The sequence below is a fragment of the Phascolarctos cinereus genome, unplaced genomic scaffold, assembly GCF_003287225.1.
Source record: "Phascolarctos cinereus isolate Bilbo 61053 unplaced genomic scaffold, phaCin_HiC Scaffold_3;HRSCAF=262, whole genome shotgun sequence".
NCBI classification, from domain to species: Eukaryota; Metazoa; Chordata; class Mammalia; order Diprotodontia; family Phascolarctidae; genus Phascolarctos; species Phascolarctos cinereus.
Window position 1 is genome coordinate 100135241 of NW_027555736.1, and position 24200 is coordinate 100159440.

A 24200-nucleotide genomic window follows, 5' to 3' on the forward strand; every position below is an offset into this window, starting at 1 on the left:
AAAATAAAAGTGTAAAATTTATTCTCACTGCATGATTTAACTGATATTACATGAAAACATAATTTACATTTTCATAATCTATATTGCCAACTCATCCCCTGAGGTTTTCTACTTCTATAAGTATTATTCTAAAAGATAATGATTAAAAAATAATAATGAAAAACAAAATTAGTACTCAAAGACCAAGAAACAAGTCACGCTATAGTAACAAGCCAGTAAGGTAACTTTAAAATACACCATTCCAAATACAGAAGACTATAATAAAATATGCCTTTTGATAAAGATGTTAAACCCATACTCACATAGCAGATCTGAAGCATAGCATTAGTTTTGTCAAGGAATAAGCCTTCCTTAAATCTTGGCTAATTTGGTAAGCTATATCATATAAGACTTTATTAACAAAGACTTGTATAATAATTGTTCTCATCTTAAGTTGAGCTTTTAAGATTAGTGTCTAAAAATTAAAACAGGAGATATTTCTTTCTGCAGAAAGAAAACAGAAAAATTGAGATATTCGGTGTTGTGGATTTCATATTGATATAATTCAGTTCCACAGTAAAAGATATTAGCATACATTTTAATTAAATTTTGTACTGAAATTAAAAGCTTCAGAAGCAACTATATAAATATAAGGGACAGAATTCTTTGAAATATTTCAACGCATGAATAATACTGAACCATTTTAATGATATCTATGCAATGACTAAGAAAACTGTGATTAAAGTAATTTCATTAGTCCAAAATGAAAGATAAAAGTGGCTTAAGCTCAGAGTGCATGCTAAGTATAATGTAATATGGCATCTAAGATTTTCAAAATTAAATTCGATAATCATTTATGAAACAAACGCCTATTTGATAAAAAGATATTTAACATCTACTCTTCCTTCTCCCCCATAGTCTATGATTCAGTGATACCTGCTATTCCTAGCACAAAACAATCCATCTCTTGACTCCATGAATGTTCACTGACTGTTCCCCATGCCCAGAATTCTCTCCTTCCTCATCTCCCCTTCCTCACTTCCTTCCTGTCCAAGCTAAAATTCCACCACCTACTACAAAAGAAGCTATTCCTGATCCTCCTTATTGCTAGCCCCTTCTCTCTGTTGATGACCTCCAATTTATCCTGTACGTATCTTGCTTGAACATTGTTGTTTTCATGTTACCTTTCTCCAAAATGGGACTTGGGGATGGGGCAGTTTCAGGGGGGTATTTCAGCATTTGGCACAGTGCCTGGCACATAGTTGGTGCTTAATAAATGTTTATTAACTGAGTATTGTATAGAAGGCAATATTCTAGCCTTTCCCACAACTAGACCAACCACCTGGACTCATATCTGAAAATGTAAAAATATTTCTTTTCCTGTCAGTTACATACAGATATATGTACATATAGATATGTTACATATAAATAGCCAACAATATAGATAAATCTATCTATCCACAGAATGTAAGTTTTTTGACATAAGACAATTTAGAAGGAAAAGAGGGAGAGAATAAGTAGTGATAAAGCACTGAAGGGAGAACTTACTATTGGAGTAGTCCTCAAACAGAATAGACTGCCTCAGGAGATAAGAGATTGTTTCACTACTGATCACCAGTTAGGGATGCTGTGCAGTGACTTCAACTTTGAGGCAGAGGTATAACTGAATGACCTCTGAAGCTCATTCCAGTTCTAAAATTCTATGATTCTTTTCCCCACTTAAAAAAAGAATAATCTTAATCTAAAACAATAACCATTGTTTTCATATGAAAGATGCACCTTTACATCTATATAAAGTTGTCTGAACTCATTATGCATACATTCTAAGGATCATAACATTTACACAAATGTTCTTAGGGTTATGCCATCATGCTGTTGATACTGCTAAAAGCTCAAAAATCAAAGTTTACTGAAAGAGGCTTGTAATGAAGGTAAAATAAAAAAAGTAGTTCATGTATTCACTGACACAAACCTACAATTCTTCACAAAAACATTTAGCATACTAAACACACCAAAAAAAAAATCACAATCAAAAGTCTCTTACCAATTTCAGCAGGTAGTTGTTTGATTTTGTTTTCCCGAATGCTAAGCATGATAAGTTTTGATAAATTTTTGATATCCTTTTCCACAGTAGTGATTCGATTAAAACGAAGGTAAAGAGTGGTGAGAGAATCTAGCCTATACACCACTGAGGGAATTTCTCTCAGTTTGTTATGCCGTAAGTCAAGCATACGAAGCTTCTTCAAGTTATCAAGAGAGTCAGGCAAACTGGTCAGTGAGTTCTCACTCAGTGCCAGTGTTACGAGATTCACTAAACAGCCTACCTCTGCTGGGAGAGACTGTAATTTGTTACTGTATAAATAAAGTTCTGTTAGCTGTGTCAATTCTTTGACTGATGAAGGAAGCATGTGTATAGATCTCTTGGATAAGTCCAATCGCATTGAATTCTCTTCCCGGCATTTGTTTAGCTCTTTAATCACTTCAGCATTGCTAGATTTTTTTCGAGTCCCAGGAGCTGGATTGGGGCGTTTGATAGTATTGTCCACAGAAAAAGCCACACCTGGCTGCACAGCACTGGAGTCTTTTTTTCCATCTTTGGCATCTTTCCCTTTGGTCTTAGGTTCCTTTTCTTTGCTCTCTTTTCCAAAACCTCCAGAAGCCTTTGCCTCCTTTTCTCTCTCCTTGGCTGATGGCACTTTAGGGTCTTTCTCTTTACAGTCTTTTTCTTTTCCTAGACTGCTACTCATGATGACCCACGCTAGAGCAAGCACTACATGAACTTCTTTTATTTTGTTTACAACAACAAACTGAATTTAGGCTGAAGGTACAGGGATCCAACAGAGTCAAAAATGTTGGTCTGAAGTAACAACTTGTATAAAGTGACATCCATCTGCTGTTACATGTTGGTTCTGAAGGCACTGTACCCAAACTTGATAACACATTCCAACTAGTAAAAAGGTGAAGGTCAAAGGCTCATTAGAATTCCTGTAATGTAATACAAAAAGAGTCAATGTTAGATTATTTTAAAATATATATGATTTGTATCAAGTACTTGTGCCTGAAAACATGATGACCTCAGAAAGACCTTCCCACTTAACTTCACAGGAGGGCTCCATCTGTCCTAAAACACTACTTCATCTTACCTAATATAGGTCCAATAATTAAATTAAAAACCTTATAGAATATGTAGATTTGTATCTATCTACATAGCAGTCAACCCAGGAAGCTTTTATGTTTGCAAATAAATGTTTGCTCTCCACAAGGTTCAAGAGAAGAGAACCTGTATCTTGGCTACGTGCTGGGGAAAATACAAAGTTTAAGACATGATTCCAGTTCTCATGGAAATTAATAATAAAAACTTAAATTTATATAGAGCTTTAAGACTTACAAAGTATATTAGCTAGCCACTTACTGACAATAATCTGTTTAGCTCAACAGATCCCAAGAGAATCAAAAAAGGAGGCAGCATGGTGTGAAAAGAGGGCTGGATTTGAAGAGACCTGGGTCTGAATCTCAGTTCTGACCATTAATAGCTGAATGACCTTGGGCAAGTCACTTAACCTCTCTGAGCATCAGTTTTCTCATCTGTAAAAGAGACAACTGTTTATAAAAGTCAAGTGAAATTCAAAGCTGAAAGACACTACATAATCAAAAACACGGTCCATAACAAACCCTTATGTTCCCTGCCTCACAGGGCTGTTACGGGAAAAGAACTTGACAAAACTGAAAATGCTCCATAAGCATGACACATTATGTGAGAGTGAAGAGCATGGCCAGGAAGCAGTGCCTGTCCTCTCTGGAATCAGTCACCTGGCTCCCCTTAATCCTTGGGTGCTTAACCCAGGGTTACTAAATTTGTTTTTTAAAATATTTTTTTTCTGATAACTAGTTCACTATAATTGGCTTCCATGACAATCCTATATATTTTATTATGCCTTCAAAAACATCATTCTGAAAAGGGGTCAATAGGTTCCACCAAACTGACAAAACAGCAAAGGTTAAGAATCTCTTCCCCCTTAAAAACAGCAAGAAGCTTGTCAACACAGTGTCCTAGAGATAAAAGTAAATAAAACAGCATATTCTAGGGCATCAATAACCCTAGATTGTAATCTTGACTCTAACACAATCTTACTAAGCCAGTTCCTCACTCAGAACCTTAGTTTCCCCCATTTGTGGAATACGGGAGTTGAACTAATGGACCTAAGACCCTTACCATCTTTGATATTCTGTGGAATTTATGGTTAATGGACTATAAATGATTATAGATTTGAACCTGGGTAACAAAGAAAGGGATGATATTAATGATGCAAATAGGGAGCTCAAAGGGCTAGGAGGATAAATAAGTATGGATGTAATCAAAAGAACTAAAAGGAAAGTAGTAATAATATGATCTAGACTTTCTAGAACTATCCCACATTTAAAAATTATTGTGATAGGGAAGAGACGACAATAGTAAAAAACTTTTATCATACTATCTATCCCAATATGGAATTCAGAAAATATGGACACCTATTTCAGTGAAAGGATCCAGAACTCAAAGCAGCAATACAGGATGATTATGTTTGTCTGACTACAGAGTATAGAACTCTGTGGTACAGAATAGAAACTGCAAGAAGGCAAAGTTAGGTTCAATGAGGGCTGTTTTCATAACCTTTTGATATTTTTTTACCTTTTATCCCTAAAAATGAATTTTATTATTTTGTCAAATTCTTTAAAATATCTCATTGATAATTTGATTGGTATAGTAATAAATCTGTATAGCAATTTGAACAGCATAGTAATTTTTACTATATTGCTAAGGCCTAATCATGAACATGGAATATATCTCCATTACTTTTCTTCCTTTATTTCTATTTTTTAAAAGCTGTTTTATAGTTATATTTATATAAATTAAGATTGTTTTGCCTCCTAATTTATTTTTCCTATTTTTGTTGCTATAGCTAGTATTTTAATACTGGAGGCAGTGATTATTTCACTCCTGAACTTTATGAGAAAGCCAGTGATCCCAAGAAACAAAGGTGAGGAAGGAGAACATTGCACTCATGGGGGAGAGCAAGTAACTGGACAAAAAGATGAAAGATGGAGCAGTCTGCATGACACAGAGCAAACAGGTCAATATAGCTATACCCCAGAATAAGTGGAAGGGACAATTACATAGGGAGACTGAAGGGATCAAGCTGTGAAAAGCTTTAAATATCAAAGATAGGAGTTTCTATTTCATCCCAGAGTTAATAGGGAGCCACTAGAGTGAACTGAGCAGTAACAGGGTCAGATCTACACTCTAAGAAAATCACTTTGGTATAGCTTTATGAAAAATACATGGGAGAGACTTAAGACAAATAGACCAATTAGGTGACCAATTATTGTAGTGGTCCAGGCATGAGGTGATAAGAACCAGAAGCAGGGTGGTGGCTGGATAAGTTAAGAAAAAGGGACATATGTTAAAATTGTGGCGATGAAATGACACAATATGTCAACTAATTAGATTTTTGGATAAGTGAAAAAAAGGAGTAGATGATGACACCAAGGATGAGAACCTGGGTGACTTAAAGGAAGGTAGTGCTCCTGACAACACTAAGTAATTTTGGGGAGAGAAAAGATCTGTTTTGGACAAGTGGAGTTTGAGATACGCCTCCAAGGAATCTGGTTTTAGATGTCCAATAGATTGTTGATGATGCAGGATGGGGGCTAAGAAGAAGTTACAGAAGGATAAAAAGATCTGAGAGTCTTTTGTGCAGAGATGATAAACGAGAATGAGAGTTGATCAGGCTTCAGACAGAGAATATAAAGAAAAAAAGAGATGTCCTAGGACATAGTTTTGGTGTATATATCTAGAGTTAGTGGGCATGAAATGGATGATGAACCAGAAGAAACAGATTGAGAGGTAGGAAGATAACCAAGAGAGTAATGTTATGAAAATCCAGAGAAGACAAGGTGGTCGACAATATCAGGGGCAACAGAGAGGTCAAGAAAGATAAGGGCAGAGAAAAGGCCATGAGATCTGGCAACTGAGAGATCACTGATAACTGTAAGTTTTCCTGAGACAGAAGAGTAATAGGGTAACTGTTGGAAATGACAGAATATTTAGTAAAGGTTTTCTAAGATAAGGAGGACTTGCATATATTTTTAATCAGGAATGAAAGACCCAGAATAAAGGGAAAATTGAAGACTGGTGAGAGAGCAGGGAAATGACTGTGAGGACAATGGATTCAAGGGGACATGCAGAAGCCTGGCCCTGGGGAGAACAACCTCCTCAGCAAAGTTAAGGAGAAAATAGTGGATGAGGAAGTTGTGAGTTGAAGACTCAGGGAAAAAGAAGAAGCTTAAAATAAATGAACTCAATTCTAGGTAAAGTATGAGGTTAGGTTTTCCACTGAAAACATGGTAGGGAGGGTATCAGGAGGTTCTAGGGCAAACTTGAGAAGGGCAGGAAAAGCTACATTGGTAAAAAGGATAGCAAATCAATTAAGGTGGAATAAGAGGCTTTGCTGCAGGGAAAGCCCAACTGAGATAAGATAAATCTGTAGTAGAACTAATCAGCACAGTTGTATGACTTCTAGTTTCAGAGACACAGGAGATCTGTATTCTGCTACATGGTTAAAGGCAGGCAATTTCCTATTCATAACAATGTATTATAGATGACTGAGGAAGGCCTTCATAACTGAAACATTGCTGTACCAATTGTGCCCTTTTGGCTACTTTGTCTTACAAACAAATCTGTGTGACCCAGAATTATTTGCAAACAAAATGGAATCTATTAAACTCCTTCAATCTAAGAAGCTGTTTCCTACATTTAATTTACATTACTTTCGTTTAATTATTGAAAAAAATAATCTGGTTTAAATATGAACTCTTATTTATATACAGGTTAAATGACTGTAATAGCCATAATTCTGAAAAGTTGCTTTGAGTTTTTATACAGTAAACCCAATTTTCTACAGTAACATTGACTATCATTGTAAAATACATTTCTTTGTAAAATTGTTACCCTAAGATACTATCTTACAAAATTATATTTTAAAGATTATTAATATTAATAAAAATGAATATAATAGATGGAATCCTTTTTATATTTAATACAATGGCTTTAAAATCTAAAGAAAAACAATAGTTTGGATGAATTGTACATAATTAACTAAAAGAACACTCAGTTTCTACCAAACTTCCTTATCTAGTAATCAGTCAAATATTTGCTGAAAGCCAAATTAACACTGAAGGGGGAAAAAAATTTAAGAGGGGATCTCTGAAGTCTAATAGTTTACAATCTAAGTAGGAATACAAATACTACAAGGAAACAATCATTTATTTCCTACACTGTTAGTTAATATAGCAAATGAATACTCCGAATTCAGAGAAAGAAGAGATGGATGTGGTCATCCATGTCTGGGGAAATGACATTATGGATGGTGTGGAACCAAATCTGGATCTTCAACCATAAGTACAGGTTAGAAAGGCAGAGGAAAGATGGAAGGGTACAGCCTGATTTGGAGTCAGGAGTCAGGCTTAAATGGAATGGCAGGTAAGCAAATATCAGGCACTTAAGAAATGCTTTAACTTTTTTCCTGTTGTGGGAGACAGACCTGCATAGGTAAGGTGGTAGAAATCATTAAAATTTAAAAATCATTAAATCACTGAATGAAGAATTTAAATTTTTACCATGAACATAAAATCATACAATCAGAAAAACATTCTAGTAAAAGCAGAAATGAGTATGGTGATCTGAAGATATCAGCATAATGTATTGGAGGCAGCATAGTGAAGTCCAAAGACCTGATTCTAGTCACAGGTGTGCCATTAACTTACTATGTGATCGTGAGCAAGAAATTTTTCTTCCTCCATTTTCTTCATTTGCATAATGATGGCATTAGAATAGAAAGCATTAACATTCCCTAAGATTTTTTTAAAAGGTAGAAACTAAACAATATAACAAAGAAACTGATTTCCAATCCATGATTTAGTTTGGTTTGGGGTACTCCATTCATCTATGCAGAACTCAAGCTAACACTTTAGTAGACAGTCCCCTAACCACCAACTTTATGTTAACAAGACTGTTCAAAATATAGCAGCAAACAAAAATACACAAGAGTAAATTATTAGAAGACTACACAAGCCAAAACATACCTGGAGAAGATTCTGGGAAGACGGCAGAGCAGGTCAGAAAATTCTAAGCTCTCAAGATTTTCCCCCACAAAAAGAGATGAAATAGTGCCTCTGGGCAAACACTGAATAGTAAAAAATAAATAAGAGTAGGAGAAGAACAGGGGTCCTCCTGGAACAATCAGAGAAGACCTGAAAAAAGTCTCAAGATGAGATTTGGTCCCTGTGAAGAGAAAACACCTGCAGGCTAGGTCCTAGGTCCCCTTAGACAGCAAGCAGCAAGTCCTGGGGTTAGTGAAGTTGGGAGGCTGTCTCCACCCCAGCCACAGGAACTTTTACCCCCAGGACAATGAGGAGTGTTAGGCGTCTGAGCCAGGGAAGATAAAGAGAACCTCTGCTAACAAGGAACACCAGACCCAGCTGTGCTGCAGAGATCCTAGACATGCTGTAGGGAGTGAGAAGGAACCAGCACATGCCGGGTGAGTGCAGAAGCAATGGGGTGGGCATGCCACTTGCTGTGGGCACTTACAGGAGGCTGGAGGTGTCAGATTAGGTTCCAGGGCAGAGGGGAGAACTGAAGGAGGATCTGAGGCCAAAGGCACCATCTCCCATACCCTAGGACTAGAGGTGATTACAAAAACCGAGCTACTACAGTTAAAGACTTTAAAAATCAAATGAGAGAGAATGAGGGGGAAAAAACCATCTAAGAAAAACAAGATTATGAAAAGAAAGTCAACCAATTAGAAAAGGAGATCCAGAATCTTAAGGAAGAAAATGACTACTTGGTGGCACAGTGGATGGAGCACTGGCCCTAGAGTCAGGAGGACTTGAGTTCAAGTCCACTGTCAGACCAGAGACTTGACACTTACTAGCTGTGTGACCCTGGGCAAGTCATTTAACCCCAATCGCCTTGCGAAAGACAGAAAGACAGATGGTTGGATGGACGGATGGATGGATGGAAGGAAGGAAGGAAGGAAGGCTGGAAGGAAGGGGGCAGCTAGGTGGCCCAGTAGATAGAGTACCAGCCCTGAAGTCAGGAGGACCCAAGTTCACTTAATCCCAATTGCCTTTAAAAAAAAAAAGAAGGAAGGAAAGAAGGAAGGAAAGAAGAAAGAAAGGAAGGAAGAAAGAACTTGAAATTTAAAACTGGACAAGGGGAAGCCTGCAAAGTTATGAGATCAAGATATAATAAAACAAAATATGAAGAATGAAAAAATAGGAGAATGTGAAACATCTCATAAGTTACCTGAAAGTTATGATCAAAAAAAGGATCTTGATATGATAATACAAGAAATAATTAAATTGCCCTGAAGCATTAGAACAAGAAAAGAAAGTAGAAATAGAAAAAAATCCACCAATTACCACCTGAAAGAGATTCTACAAGGAAAACCCACAGGAATATCACAGTCAAATTCTGAAACCTCCCAGCTCAAGGATAAAATAGTACAAGCAATAAGAAAAAAAAAAACAATACAGCGGTGCCAATTAGAATCAAACAAGACCTAGTAGTGGTGAAACTAAAAGACTGCAGGTCTTGGAACACTATATATCGAAGAGCAAAAGAATTGGAGTTCTGGCCGAAAATGTCATATCCAGCAAAGCTAAGCATAATCTTAAATGAAAAAAAAAATGGACACTTAATGAATTGTCAGACTTCCAGGACCTTGTTTAAAAAAAAAAAACAACCTGAACTTAATAAGAGATTTTACATATAAGAGCCAAGAGAAATATAAGGTACATGCCAAAGATTAATTACAAGGGACTCAATAAGGACAGACTGTTTACTTCTTATATATGTAAAATGTAAAACATATGTCTAAGATTGTTATTAGTAATTGGGTAGTTCATAAGAAAGATTGAGGTAGACCTGAGTATGATATGACTTTAAAAAGTAAAACCATTTAGGAATAGCTAAAAGGAGTAATTATCTTATAAAGTGTGAGAGGAAGAATAGACAGCGAGAAATTAGATGGGAGAAGAGGGCTGTTAGCTCCGGAAACCTACTTTCATTGGGAATGGGTTCAGGAGGGAACAATACATATGTATCTAGAAGAGTATAAAAGTCTTCTAAATTCAGAAAGAAAGAAAACCCTAAGGGAATAGGGAGGGGGGAGAAGGTAAGGGAGGGATCTCTAGAGGGGAGAGCAAGGGAATAGTTAAAGGCGGGTATAGAAGGGTGTACAGATTTACGGGAATTCGAGGATAAGAGAGGGATCTTGGAGGGGAGGTAAGTTAAGTAATAGAAGGGCAAGGTAGCAGGTAGAAGTAAGGTAGAGGAATCAGGAGGGATAGGAAATAAGAGATACATACAAACGTAAAAACAAAAATCAGAAGTAGAATTCGTTAAAGGAAGTATATGTCTATATACATATGTATACATGCACGTGCATGTGTATATCTATATATAAATATATCCATGCTTAATTGTAGCCTTCTGGGGAGTGAGGAGAGGAAAGGGGGGAAAAAAAGAAAAGTAAAAAGCCCACAGCAGAGAACAAAAGAAAACTTACAAGGAAGCAAAGAAAAGTTGGACAGTTTTTAACACAATACATAATATCTACTATATATATTTCTTGAAATAGAAATTTATTGCTATATATTTTTAATCTCACGTTCTGCTGTGCACATGACATGCTTTTCTTTCTTTTCTTACTTTGTATTTAACTTTATGTTTCTTTTTCTTTTCTCCATTGTATATTTAAGTTTTAGTATTTAAGTCTCAAGTTTTAAAAATTAAAATAAAATAAAAAATATACTCAAGGGAATCTAAAAGTTCTCAAAATACTTGGCTAGCACATTTCAATCAATTTCCTAATTTAAAAATGGAATATCAGGTTTCTCTGTAACAAGGTTTACCTTATCTTACCAAAGGAAAGGCCCTGTCCTATATAACATTTTAATCAGTGATTTAAAGATAGCACAGAAGACACACAGAGGGGAAAAATAACATATTGGACAAAGTCTCTGGGTCCAAAAAGTACCTCAACATGACAAAATGGACCAAATCTAAAATGGTTAGATTCATTCCTATTTAATTTCAAGTACAAACATTCGGATTGAAAATATCAACTGCACAGGTACAGGGTATAATAGTCCATGTTAAAAAAAAAAGTGAGGGTTTTATTGGACAATGAGCACAAAATGAGTAAAAAGTATTTAGTAACAAAAACTATGTTGTATTAATAGAAACAAGTTATCCTCTTCAGTTATGGATTGCACTAGATGACCTCTGAGAATGTTAGATAAAATAGGATCCAGGGTGACTTAAATCGTAGAAATTTAATCATGAGACAAAAATTCTTTGGGTAATGGCATACATGACAAGTTTAACATATTTGCTGATGACACAAATTAAAGAGGGATAATTAACACATTGGATGACAAAATTCAAAAAGAAGCAAACAGGCTAAAATTTCAGGCTGACTCTGAAAAAGGTGAAATTTCATAGGGATAAATGTAGAGTCTTATACTTGGTTTGAAAAAAAAAGTCAAATTCATAAACACAAGAATGGGGAGGCACAGCCAGAGAATAGTTCAGCTGAAAAATATCAGAGTTTTAGTGGACTGCAAGCTCAGTATGAGTCAACAGGGTGATATGGCAGGTAAGAAAGCTAGTGAAATCTTGGTGTAGTACAGCTTCCAGGAAACAGGATGACATACTGCCACCACATTTTGTATGGGTCAGCCCACATCTGGGGTACTGTGTTAAGTTCTTCTTACCACACTACATTTTGTACTGGTCAGCCCACATCTGGGGTACTGTGTTCAGTTCTTCATACCACACTTTAGGAAAGACACTGATAAACTGTGGATCATCCAGAGGAGAGCAACTAGTACAATTGAAAGGCCTCAAATTCAAGCCATATTAGGTTTGGCTGAAGAAATCTGGAATGTTTTTACCTGCAGAAGACTTAGGGAGAATACAACAGTTGTGTATATCCGAAGGGCTATCATGTAGAAGATTGGGAGCAACATGTAGATGCTGCAAGAAGACAAATTTAGGCTTAATATAAAGAAAAAAAAACTAATAAGCAGAGCTATCCAAAAGTGAAATGGGCTATGTTGGGACTCCCTTTTACTTTCAGTCATTATGCAAAATCTAAATGACTACTTGTTAGGTATGGTATAAGAGATTCTTTTCCAAATACCAGCTTGATTAGATGACCACTAAGATCCCCCCAACTCCAAAATCTTGTGATTCTATGATAATCCAGCCTTTGCTTCAAAGTCCATGGTGAAGAAGAAACTCACTACCTCAAGTGATGGCTTATTTATTTCACTTTTTAATGGCTCCAATTATTAGGAAATTTTTTTCCAGCATCAAGTCTAACCATCTTTCTGCAATTATTTTTCTTACTATAATTACTATTACTATTATTCTTACTTCTGTTCTATAGGACCAAAACAGAACAAATATGATTCCTGTTTAACAGGATAACCCTTCAAAAACTTAAAAGATAATAATATGCCCATTTTAAAGCTTCTTTTTACCAGGACAAACAGCCCAAGTTCCTTCTATCAATCCTTTATACAATATTTTTTTTCAAAGCTACTTAACATCCTGGTCATGGGGTGACTCAAAATCACAATCATCTGAGCCAATCACTGGATGACAAATATTCAAAGTCCCAAATAAAAGCTCACTACCTTGAAAGCTCATTAAATTGATTAGGTAAGTAAGCAAAATCAAAACCCTTACACAAGCTTGAGTACTTGAATAAGGAATAAGGGCCCTTTTACTATTTCTATAGAGACTTTGACATGCTGTGTTCTCATGTTCCCAAAAGAGAATCTGCGTAGGGATACAAGTCAAAGAGAATGATAGATGAGAAAATATAAAGACTGAAGTTGGCCCACGGAAGCAGTTCTGGGCAAAAACCAGAGTTACAATGGAATACCTACTTTTCATTTTTATGGTGTCACATTATTAGAACAAATAATTATGGTTGCACAATGAGATTAAATTCATTACATATTTTAAGTTCAGCTTAAGAAAGTTTATATTACTTTTTTTAAAAATCAGACTGATCTAAAGTATTAAATGATAGCTAAAATAGGAGAAAAAATACACTTTGGGTAGCAACTGAATAATGTAAAATGATCCATTAAGAAAAATCTTTCACCCTCAAATTTCTTATTCTGCTTTATTAGATGATAAAAGATACTTTCTCCTCCCAAATACCTAAGCAATCTGAGAGAATGCTTACTGTATAAACTCCACAAGGAGACAAGGATCTTTCCCCATACAGTCATAAAACAAGGAACTTACTAGAATTTTATAAAATAGTGGTGCATGTCGTAGGAATATTAAATCTTAAACATCTTCTGTCATCTAGGTAAAATGAAAATAAAATTTTCTAAAAATTACTTCATAAGCAATATGCAAACACATGTCATTTTGGCATGATAGCAGCAACCAAAAACTCTCCCACTACCTTATTTTTCCCTTGTAAACAAAGCAATTATTCTCCAAAGTTGAATGACTTCAGATATTTGGTTTACAGCTTCCCACACTCCCCCCAGCTCCCGCCTAAAAAATGAATATTAAGTATTTACATATTGTCTTTCCTGAAAGAATGTAAGCTCCTAGAGATTGTTTCACTTTCTTCTTTGTATTTCCACTACTTTGAACATAGTTAGGAATTTAATAAATGCTTGATCATTGATTACTGAATAACAATCTTAGTAATATTAGTAATAGTAGTACTAGCCATCTTCCTCACAAATCCAGCCACATAAATCTGTAATCAAAAACATAATTTCCATTTATCCTTACTACCTTTTGAATCTCTTTATGTAATGAGGAGGATAATCTTAATTTTCTTTTCTACTCTAAAAATTCTTTAATTATATGACTTTAGGACTCTTTCAGAAATAGCTAGACTTTACTGAGATTTTTTTTCCATATAGGTTGAATCATTTGGGTCAGATAAGAGTTGGGAAGGTAATTCCATTTCTAGTGTTACAATCTAAAATTGCTATTACAGTTTTTGAATGATCCATAAATTCTAACACTGTCTTCTTATTCTTTTATTAGTACAACTGTGTTTCTTACTAGGTATTAACATAATTTTGGAGGTAATAACAATTCATGCCCAATATTCATTTTTTAGATGGGAGCTGGGGGGGAGGGTGGGAAACTTTGTTGTTTTTCATTAGATTTGGGGTTACAAAGGAAAAATAGTGTTGCTGGGAGAGTATTTTGGAGGTGAGGAGGAAATGGATTTCAGGCATGTGCATGCAAACAGGAGAGAGTGCTGAATCTAAGGAACAGTAAGTAGGCTAGTTTCGCTAGAGTCCCAAGAGTGGGGAACCTGCAGCCTCGAGGCCATATGTGGCCCTCTAGGTCCTCAAGTGTGGCCCTTTGACTGAATTCAAACTTCACAGAACAAATCTGTGGCCTCAAGGCCACAGGTTCCCCACTCCTGAGCTAGAGTATAGGATGCAGAAAGAATAGTAATGTCTAATAAGGCTGGAAAAGTTTACTGAGTAGAGAGGAATAACATGACTGGACTTAGTCTAAAAAAAATCACTTTGGCAGCTATGTGGAGGTAAAGTGGGGAGAAGAGAGACTTGAGGTAGGGAGCTCAAATAGGAGAATGCTAGAATAGTCTAGGGGAGAAGTGATAGAGCCTGCATTAGGGTGGTAGCTACATATGCAGTAATTACCACATAACAAGTGCTTAATAAATGCAGTATTGACTCAGTAGAGAGAAGGAAAAAGATTGGGAAAGATGTTGTGGAGGTAGAAACAAAATTTGGCAACTGATTAGATACAGAGAGTGAGGGGTCAGCAATGACACAAACGTTGTTTATCTGAGTCAGGACTTCAGAAACTTTTTCCACTAGTAACTCCTTCAGCACTTCTTAAACTGTGAGTTGTGACTACAGATTCTAGGTGACTGGAAGGAAAGTGGTGTCCTCAAGAGAAAGAGGAGTTTAGAAGATGAGTAGATTTGGAGAGGATGGCTCTGTTTTTATCATATTAAGTCTGAAGTGTCTATGGAAGGAACATCCAGTTTTTGAAGTCCAATAAGGCAGCTAATTTGGAATGGGGCTCAAAAGGGCAACTAAGACTAGACATATAGATCTGCTAATCATCTGACTCTGTGGTCCAATATTTTGAACCCAAGTAAAAGATTAGCAATTTAATAGAAATAAGTATAATCTCATTAACACAGGTCCATTGTTCCAGTTTGTTGAGATCTTTTCAGATCCTTGTCCTCAAGGAAGTTACATTTTATAGGACGAGACAACATATAATTATATGTAAAGTAAATACAAGGTAACTTGTTATGGAGGGGAGGCACTAGAAGTTCAGGGGAATCAGGAAAAGATTCACTTAGAAGGTGGAGGTTGAGGTGAAGGAAACTAGAGATTCTACAAGGCAGATGTGAAGGATGTGCAAAGGTTACCCTATGCAAAACCATGGAGATAAGAGATGGAATGCCATGTGTGAGGAACAACAAGAGGGCTAATTTGACTGGGCAATGGGAATTGACAGAGGGCATGAAGGAAAATAATTTATAAGATTGTAAAGGGAGGTTGGAACAGGTTTCCAAGGGCTTTAAATGCCAAACAAAAGAGCTTGTATTTGATTCTAGGGGAAACAGAGCCACAAGGGCTTACTAGGCAGGACAATATGACAAGATCCAATCTGTGCTTTAGGAAAAACACTCTGAGATTCTACTAGAAAACTCGCCACAAGCTAACATCAATCTATAAATGCCAACGCACTACTTTCTTGAGTCTTGTAATTCAACCAATTTTGAATCCACCTATTATTTTCTAGCCAATGTAGCTATCCATCTTGTACACAAGGTCAGTATCAATGATTTTGTCAGATGTTTTAATGAAATTTAGGTGAACTACATTTCTACCAACCCCACATTGTCTCCTCCTATAGAATGTAAATTCCATAGGGACAAGAATGTTTTTTGGATTTGTATCCCCAGCAATTATCACAGTACCTAGCACACAATAGGTGCTTAATAAATGCTTACTGGCTCTTTGACTCAAGAGAATCTGTCCATAGTCCTTTGGTGTTCCACAGTTTTATGAATGACTTGGAAGAAAAAAACGCTCATAAAATATGAAGATGACATGGGAACAGGGGAGGTAATATGCTGGATGACAGGATGATAGGACCAGTCTAGCAGCCCTGTCAAACAACATGAGGCTGGTCTGTCATGACCTTTATAAATGAAGGCATATTAACACTTAATGATCACTGCTCCATTTCTAAACTTTCACAAGTCATCCCTTAAAAAGTATATTCTAGAATTTTTTTTCCTTAGGTTTCTAAGCCAAATTTATTGATATATAATTTTCAGATTGGATCCCCATTTTCTGAAAATCAAGATTTTCTCCTTTCACAATCCTAAATTGTCTTTCCCAAATTCCCTCCTAATTTTAACTGCATTAGATTTGTGTGTAAAATTTTTTAAGTATTATATAATCTAAATTGGCCCATTTTATCTTATGAAATCCTTTCTATATCTTGTTTAGTGATGAACTCTTCCCCTAGCCACAAATCTAAAACAGGGCTCTGCAAATGACTGCCTGATCTGGCCCCCCATTTGTTTTTGTACAGCCTGCAAGCTAAGAATGGTTATACCATTTTTGAATATTAATACCATTTTTGTATTTTAAAACCTTAAAAACTATTCTTAGCTCCCTACCATACAAAACCAGGCTGGTTCTGGGGAGGGGTTTGGGGAGACCTGGCCCACAAGCAATAGCTTGCTGACCCCCTGATCTAAAAGGTAATTTCTTCCTTGCTCCTCTAAGTTGCTTAAAATGTCTTTTTGTTTGTTTGGTTTTTTAATGTCTAAGTCATTTATCTGGATATAAGATGGGAAATACTGGTCTATGTCTAACTTCTGCCAAATCGTTTTCCAATCTTCCCAGCAGTCTGAATCAGATAATAAGATGTTACCCCAGCAGGGTTTTTAGGGTCTATGACACTGAGCTTGTTTGCTTCTGTATGTTGTATACCAAACTGAATCAACTGATAACTTATTTTTCAATCCAATACCAAACGATCTTAATGATTATTGCTTTGTAATATAATTTAAGATATGGTACTTGTTAGATCCTTTATCTTCCTACTTTTTTTTTCATTATTACCCTTCAAATTCTTAAACTTTTATTCCTTCACGCGAATGTCGTCATTATTCTTCCTAGCTCTACGAAGTAATCCTTTGCTACTTTTGATTGGTATGGCACTGAATAAGAAAATGAATTTTTGTAGTGCTGTCATTTTTATTATATTGGCTCAACCTACCCATGAGAAATTAGTATTTCTCTTTAGACTTTGTCTTTATTTCTGCAGACAGGATTTTACAGTTGGATTCACAGAGTTTCTGGGTGTGTCTTAGTTTAAAAAAAAAAAGACTCCATAATATTTTATAGCTTCAATAGTTATCTTTAATGGAAATGCTTTCTACCTCTTCCTGCAGGTTTCTGTTGGCAATTTATAGGAATGGTAATAATTTGTGGATATATTTTATATCCTGCAACTGTGCTGAATTTACTGTTCCAATAAACTTTTAGATAATTCTTTAGGGCTTAAGTAAATCATCATATACATAATTGTTTGCTACTTATTTATTCCTTCAATTTCTCTTTCTTTTCTTATTACCATAGTTAGTATTTCTAATACTATATCAAATAGTAGTGTTAGTAATGGGTATCCTTGCTTTACTCCTGATCTTTAGGAAATGTCACTAACTTTTCTCCATTACATATAATGTTTCCTCTGGATTTAGACAGTTTCTTCTTGGTTTCACATACTTTCTATATTAGGAAAAGATCCATTTATTCCTATACTTTACAGTGTTTTGCTTTTTAACAGAGACAAGTACTGGATTTTGTCAAAAGACTTTTCAGCATCTGTTGATATAATCATGTGTTTTTTTCTTATTTCTTATTAACATGATAAATTATAGTTATAATCTTATTTTCAACCAAGATTTCATTCCTAGTATAAATCCAACCTGGTAACTTAGACAAGCACATTATACCATGTTCCACAATACATTCCCAATGGATACACTGCGATCTCTCTTTTTTTTAATTAACTTTTTTTTTTTAACATTTTAAGTTCTGGGCTATTTCCCTCTCTCCACCCCCAACTCAAACTAGAGAGGTCCACCATTTGACAAAGATACATATAATACATATGTATATAGTAATATGTATATGGATATATATGTAAAATATACTATGCATACTTCTATTTATCAGTTTTTTCTCTAGAGATGGGTATCATCTTCCTTCATTGGTCCTTTGTAGTTGATTTGAATATTTATAATACTCAGAACAGCTTATTCTTCAAACAATATTAGTGCTACTGTATATTTGGTTCTGCTCATTTCACTTTTCATTATTTCATGCAAGTCCTCCCTTACTTTGCTAAAATCCAACTGTTCATCATTTCTTACAGTACAGTAGTATTCCACTGTAATCATATACCACAACTTGTTTAGTTATTCCCCAATTGATGGGTAACCACTCTATTTCCAGTTCTTTGCACCACAAAGAGAGCTGCTATAAATATTTTAGAATATATAAGTTATTTTCCTTTGTCCCTGATCACTTTGGGAAACAGACTTAATAAAGTAATACTGCTGGATCAAAGGGTAAACACAGTTTTATAGCTTTTTAGGCATAATTCCACATTGTTCTCCAAAATGGTTGATCCAGATCACAGTTCCACCAACAGTGTAATAGTGTCCTAATTTTTCCATATCCCTTCTAACATTTGTCATTTCCCCCTTCTATCATTTTAGCCAACTGGATATCTCAAAGACATTTTAATTTGCATTTCTCTAATCAATAATTAGAGCATTTTTATGTGACTAGATATAACTTTGATTTCTTCATCTGAAAACTGCCTGTTCATATCCTTTGACTATTTATCAACTAGAAAATTATTCTTATTCTTATAAATTTGACAAAGTTCTCTATATATTCGATATATGAGACTTTTATCTAAGAAACTGCCTATGAAGTACCCCGCCCCCAATTTTCTGGTTTCCTTCTAATCTCGGCTACACTGGTTTTACTTATACAAAAAACTTTTTATTATGAGGATCTTAATATTAAAGATTATACAATAAAAAACTTAGAAAAGGAGATCACATACATCTTACAACTACAGGTAGAAGATTTACTCTTAACCAAAGAGATGTAAGAAATTACAAAAGATAAAAGAGATCATTTTGATTACATAGTATTGAGCTTCTGCACAGAAAAAATTAATGCACCTAGGATGAGAAGGGAAGTGGTTGAATGGGGGAAAAAAATCTTTGTATCAAATGTCTCTACTGTTTGGTATTCAAAATGTATAAACTACTATTGTACTGTAAAAAATGATGAGCAGGCAGACTTCAGAAAAACCTGGAAAGACTTGCATGGACTGATGCCGAGTGAAGTGAGGAGAATCAGGAGAACGCTGTACATAGTAACAGATACGTTGTGCAATGATTTAACATCAATACACTTAGCCCTTCTCAGCAAGGAAAGGATCTAAGACATCTCCAAAGGTCTCATGACAGAAAATGTTATCTACATCCAAAGAAAGAACTATGGAGTTTGAATGCAGACTGAAGCATACTATTTGCTATTTTTTTTCTTGTTCTGTTTTGTTTCCTCTTTCTTGTGGTTTCTCTTATTGGTTCTAATTCTTCCTTACAACATCACTAATGTGAAAATATGTTTAATAGGAATGTATATGTATAGCCTATGTTAGATTGTGCGCTGTCTTAGGGAAGAAGGGGGGGAGGGAGGGGAGGAAAATGTAAAACTCAAAATCATATGGAAGTGATTGTTGATAAATCAAAATAAATTAATAAAAAAAGATATATAAACAATTAACAAATATGTACACACACACACACACACACACACACACACACACACACACCCCATTCTCCAACAAATCACTGGTCTAAGGAAAAGAACACATAGTCTTCAAAAGGAAATTTGCAACATATTCATGATCACATTAAAGAATTCTATAGAGGCATGGCGAAAATGGCAGAGCATAAGCAGTGACTTGCTTGAGCTTTCCTCCAAGCCTCTCCAAATTCCTATAAAAAATGGCTCTAAACAAATTCTAGAGCAGAAGAACCCACAAAAAGACAGAGTGAAACAAATTTCCAGTCCAAGACAACTTGGAAGTTCGACAAGAAAGGTCTCCTGCGCCAAGCAGGAGAGGAGTGTAGCTCAGCTTGGGCCTCGCAGGAAAGACAGAGCAGGCTTCAGGAGACTGAATCACAGATAACTACGGCAGTTTCCAGACTTCTTAATCCACAAACACCAAAGACAACGGTGGGAAAGGTCTGTTTGACCTGGGTGAGAGAAGAACGTTGTCCAGTCCTGACCCTAGTACAGCCCTAGGGCAGCAGCCAAAGCAGCAGCAGCTCCCTCTAGAGCTCTAAGCCCACAGACAATGCGGGGATCGAATGGCTGATCAGAGGGGGGATTGCAGGGATATCTTTGCTGGTGCTGAGGCAGGATTCTCTTGCTCTGCCCATGCCTGGATCTAGGTTGCAGCTCTGGGTGGCAGTCCTGAAGCCAGGAGGAGCACTGGTGTGCTGGAGCTTGTGGGGGCACTGAAGAGGGTATCCTCCCTACAGCTCCACGGCAGAAAAGAGTGCTTGTGGTCACTTATAGACCAGAGCCCAGGCCAGAAAAAGAGTAAACACTTCTCCTTTGATCATACCACCTTGGAAGAACTGAAAATTTACAGGTCCCTAGAAGTATCTCTGAAAACAGCTGCACAAAACCCCCAAAGCTTGGGACAATACATTCTCCACACTAGAAGCAGACCCCTACCTTAACAGAGTTTAAAACTCAAGTAATTGGCTAGGATCATGAGCAAACAGTACAAAAAAAGTCAGCCCACAGAATCTTACTTTGGTGACAAAGAAGATCAAAACATACAACCAGGAGACGACAACAAAGTCAAAGCTCCTACAGCCAAAGCCTCCAAGAAAAATATGAATCAGTCCCAGGCCATGAAACAGCTCAAATAGGATTTTGAGAAGCAAGTAAGAGAAGTAGAGGAAAAACTGGGAAGAGAAATGAGAGTGATGCAAGAAAATCATGAAAAACAAGTCAACATCTTGCTAAAGGAAACCCAAAAAATAGTGAAGAAAGTAACACCTTAAAAAATAGCCTAACCCAAATGGCAAAAGAGGTCCAAAAAGCCAATGAGGAGAAGAATGCCTTAAAAAGCAAAATTGGCCAAATGGAAAAGGAAGTCCAAAAGCTCACTGAAGAAAATACTTCCTTAAAAATTAGAATGGAGCAAATGGAAGCTAATGACTTTATGAGAAATCAAGAAATTGTAAAACAAAACCAAAAGAATGAAAAAATAGAAGACAATGTGAAATATCTCATTGGAAAAACAACTGACCTGGAAAATAGATCCAGGAGAGATAATTTAAAAATTATTGGACTATCTGAAAGCCATGATCAAAAAAAGAGCCTAGACATCATCTTTCAAGAAATTATCAAGGAAAACTGCCCTGATATTTTAGAACCAGAGGGTAAAATAGAAATTGAAAGAATCCACCAATCACCTCCTGAAAGAGATCCCCAAAGGAAAACCCCTAGGAATATTATAGCCAAATTCCAGAGTTCTCAGGTCAAGGAGAAAATATTGCAAGCAGCCAGAAAGAAACAATTCAAGTATTGTGAAAACACAATCAAGATAACATAAGATTTAGCAGTTTCTACATTAAGGAACCAGAGGACTTGGAATATGATATTCCAGGGGTCAAAGGAGATAAGATTACAATCAAGAATCACCTACCCAGGAGCACTGAGCATAATCCTTCGAGGGGGAAAAAATGAACATTCAGTGAAATAAGGACTTTCCAGCATTCTTGATGAAAAGACCAGAGCTGAATACAACATTTGACTTTCAAATACAAAACTCAAGAGAAGCATGAAGAGGTAAACAGGAAAGAGAAATCATAAGGGACTTATTAAAGTTGAACTGCTTACTTACATTCCTACATGAAAAGATGATATCTGTAACTCATGAGACCTTTCTCAGTATTAGAGTAGTTGGAGGGAAAAAAAAATATAGATGGATAGACAGACAGATAGAGGGCACAGGATGAGTGGAAGATGAAGGAATGATATCTAAAAAATAAAATTAAGGGGTGAGAAAGGATTATACTGGGAGGAGAAAAGGAGATGTAGAAATGGGGTAAATTATCTCACATAAAACAGACAAGAAAAAACTTGTACAGGAGGGGAAGTGGGGGAAGGTGAGAGGGAATGAGTGAATTTTATTGGAATTGACTTAAGGAGGGAATAACATACACACTCAATTGGGTAGGTAAATCCATCTTACTCTATAGGAAAATAGGGTGCAAGGGGATAAGAGCAGGGGGATGATAGAAGGGGGGCAGATTGGAAGAGGGGGTAATCAGAAGCAAACCCTTCTGAGGAGGAACAAGTTTAAAAAAGAGAACTGAATAAATGAGGCGTGGGATAGGATGAAGGGAAATATAGTTAGTTTTTCACAGAATGACTACTATGGAAGTGTTTTCTATGACTATACATGTATAACATGTATAGAGTTGCTTGTCTCCTCAATGAGGGTGGGTGGGGAGGGAGGAAGGGAGAAAATTAGGAAGCCACAGTTTTAAAAACAAATGTTAAGAATTGTTTTCACATGCAGCTGGGAAGTAAGATGTATAGGCCATGGGGTATAGAAATCTATCCTGCCCTACAGGAAAGCAGAAGGGGAAGGGGATAAGAAAGGGGGGGAATGATAGAAGGGAGGGCAGATTAGGGGAAGAGGTATTCAGAATGCACGCCATCTTAGGGTGGGGGAAGGGCGAGGTGGGGAGAAAATCTGGAATGCAAAATCTTGTGGAAATGAATGTTGAAAAATAAATAAATTAATAAATGTTTAATAAAAAATAAAACGCAAAGCAAATATATTCTATTTGTACTTAGTGCCATTTAATATTGCAGAAGTGAGCTTTGCTGTATGTCCTTTTGATGAGTTACTGGGACCATTCTATAAAACAGAGAGTTCTGTCACATTCTTCAAAAGCTTGACCCCACCCACCTTTGCCTACTTATTTTTACATATTTCATTAAGTAATTTAATGATCCTTTGTCCCAACACTGAAAGAAGAGGGAAAACTACTACTACATCATGTATAAAGACAACATGATAAAAACTAACATTCTATGAATATAATTTGCTACTGAACATTATTCAGAAAAACGTACTTTAAAAAGGACACATTTTTCCAGGTTAAGTGTAATTGCAGTAACTTAAGAAGTTGGAATACATTTATTAATTTAAGCTCACATTTCCACAACAGCAGCAATTTAGGTAAATGTTTCCATAACAGGGCAATGAAGGGTGATAAAGCATCTCAATTCAGAAGGCAACCTGACTCACTGCCCCTTGTCCATTTGCCAATTCTCAAAGTACATTTTGCTTCCTTACTAATAAGCAATATAGGCACCATTCTTATTTCAAAAGACTCTCATCCATTATACAATTAAGAGAAGAAGAAAGAACTGGTTCAGTAATTCTGTGAAGTTAGACTTAGATATATAAAAAGAACCATACATATCATAGCCGAAACTTTCCCACTCCCCTGCTTTATGACATCAAACAAATAAAATCAATTCTTTTCATTATTCTTGATTTTATAAATTATTTATATTTTTAATACTTTGGGGTAGTTGTTTTTTCCAGTGGCAAAAAGGAGGCAGCAAGATAACATATCCAACTAATATAGAATTGATGAGAGCATAGGGTCACGGTTTTAAAGTTAGAAGAGACTTTAAAGGTACTCTAAGTCCACATGTCTCATTTTATAAATGAGGAAACTGAAGCCTAAAGAGATAAGTGACTTGCCCAAGGGAATGTAAGTGGAAGAGTCAGAATTTGAACCCAGGTCCACTAAATACAAATCCTGTCCTTTTGTATTGCATGTGATTAAAAGGCAAAATCAAGTATACTCACTGAAGAAACATGATATATTAGAAAAATATATTCACTTTTGAGTCACAGGATTTTGTTTCCAATCACCAGGCCCCAGAGCCATCATTTATAATATGAAGCTAAACTAGAT

At 36.0% G+C, this 24200-nt stretch overlaps 1 protein-coding gene across 5 annotated transcripts in view; it reads right to left on the reverse strand.

Moving 5' to 3' along the window:
* The window catches only part of SHOC2 (SHOC2 leucine rich repeat scaffold protein), a 148730-nt gene that overhangs the window by 88180 nt on the left and 36350 nt on the right, over window positions 1-24200 (reverse strand). For 3 of the 5 annotated variants that reach the window (XM_078151058.1, XM_078151057.1, XM_020988008.2), the window contains exon 2: window positions 2024-2964. In XM_078151058.1, coding sequence (XP_078007184.1) covers window positions 2024-2726 — 703 coding nt within the window. In that variant the 5' untranslated portion in view covers window positions 2727-2964. Of the gene's footprint in view, window positions 1-2023; window positions 2965-3391; window positions 3565-24200 lie in introns of all 5 variants that reach the window. The other 2 variants (XM_078151055.1, XM_078151056.1) reach the window with 1 other exon arrangement.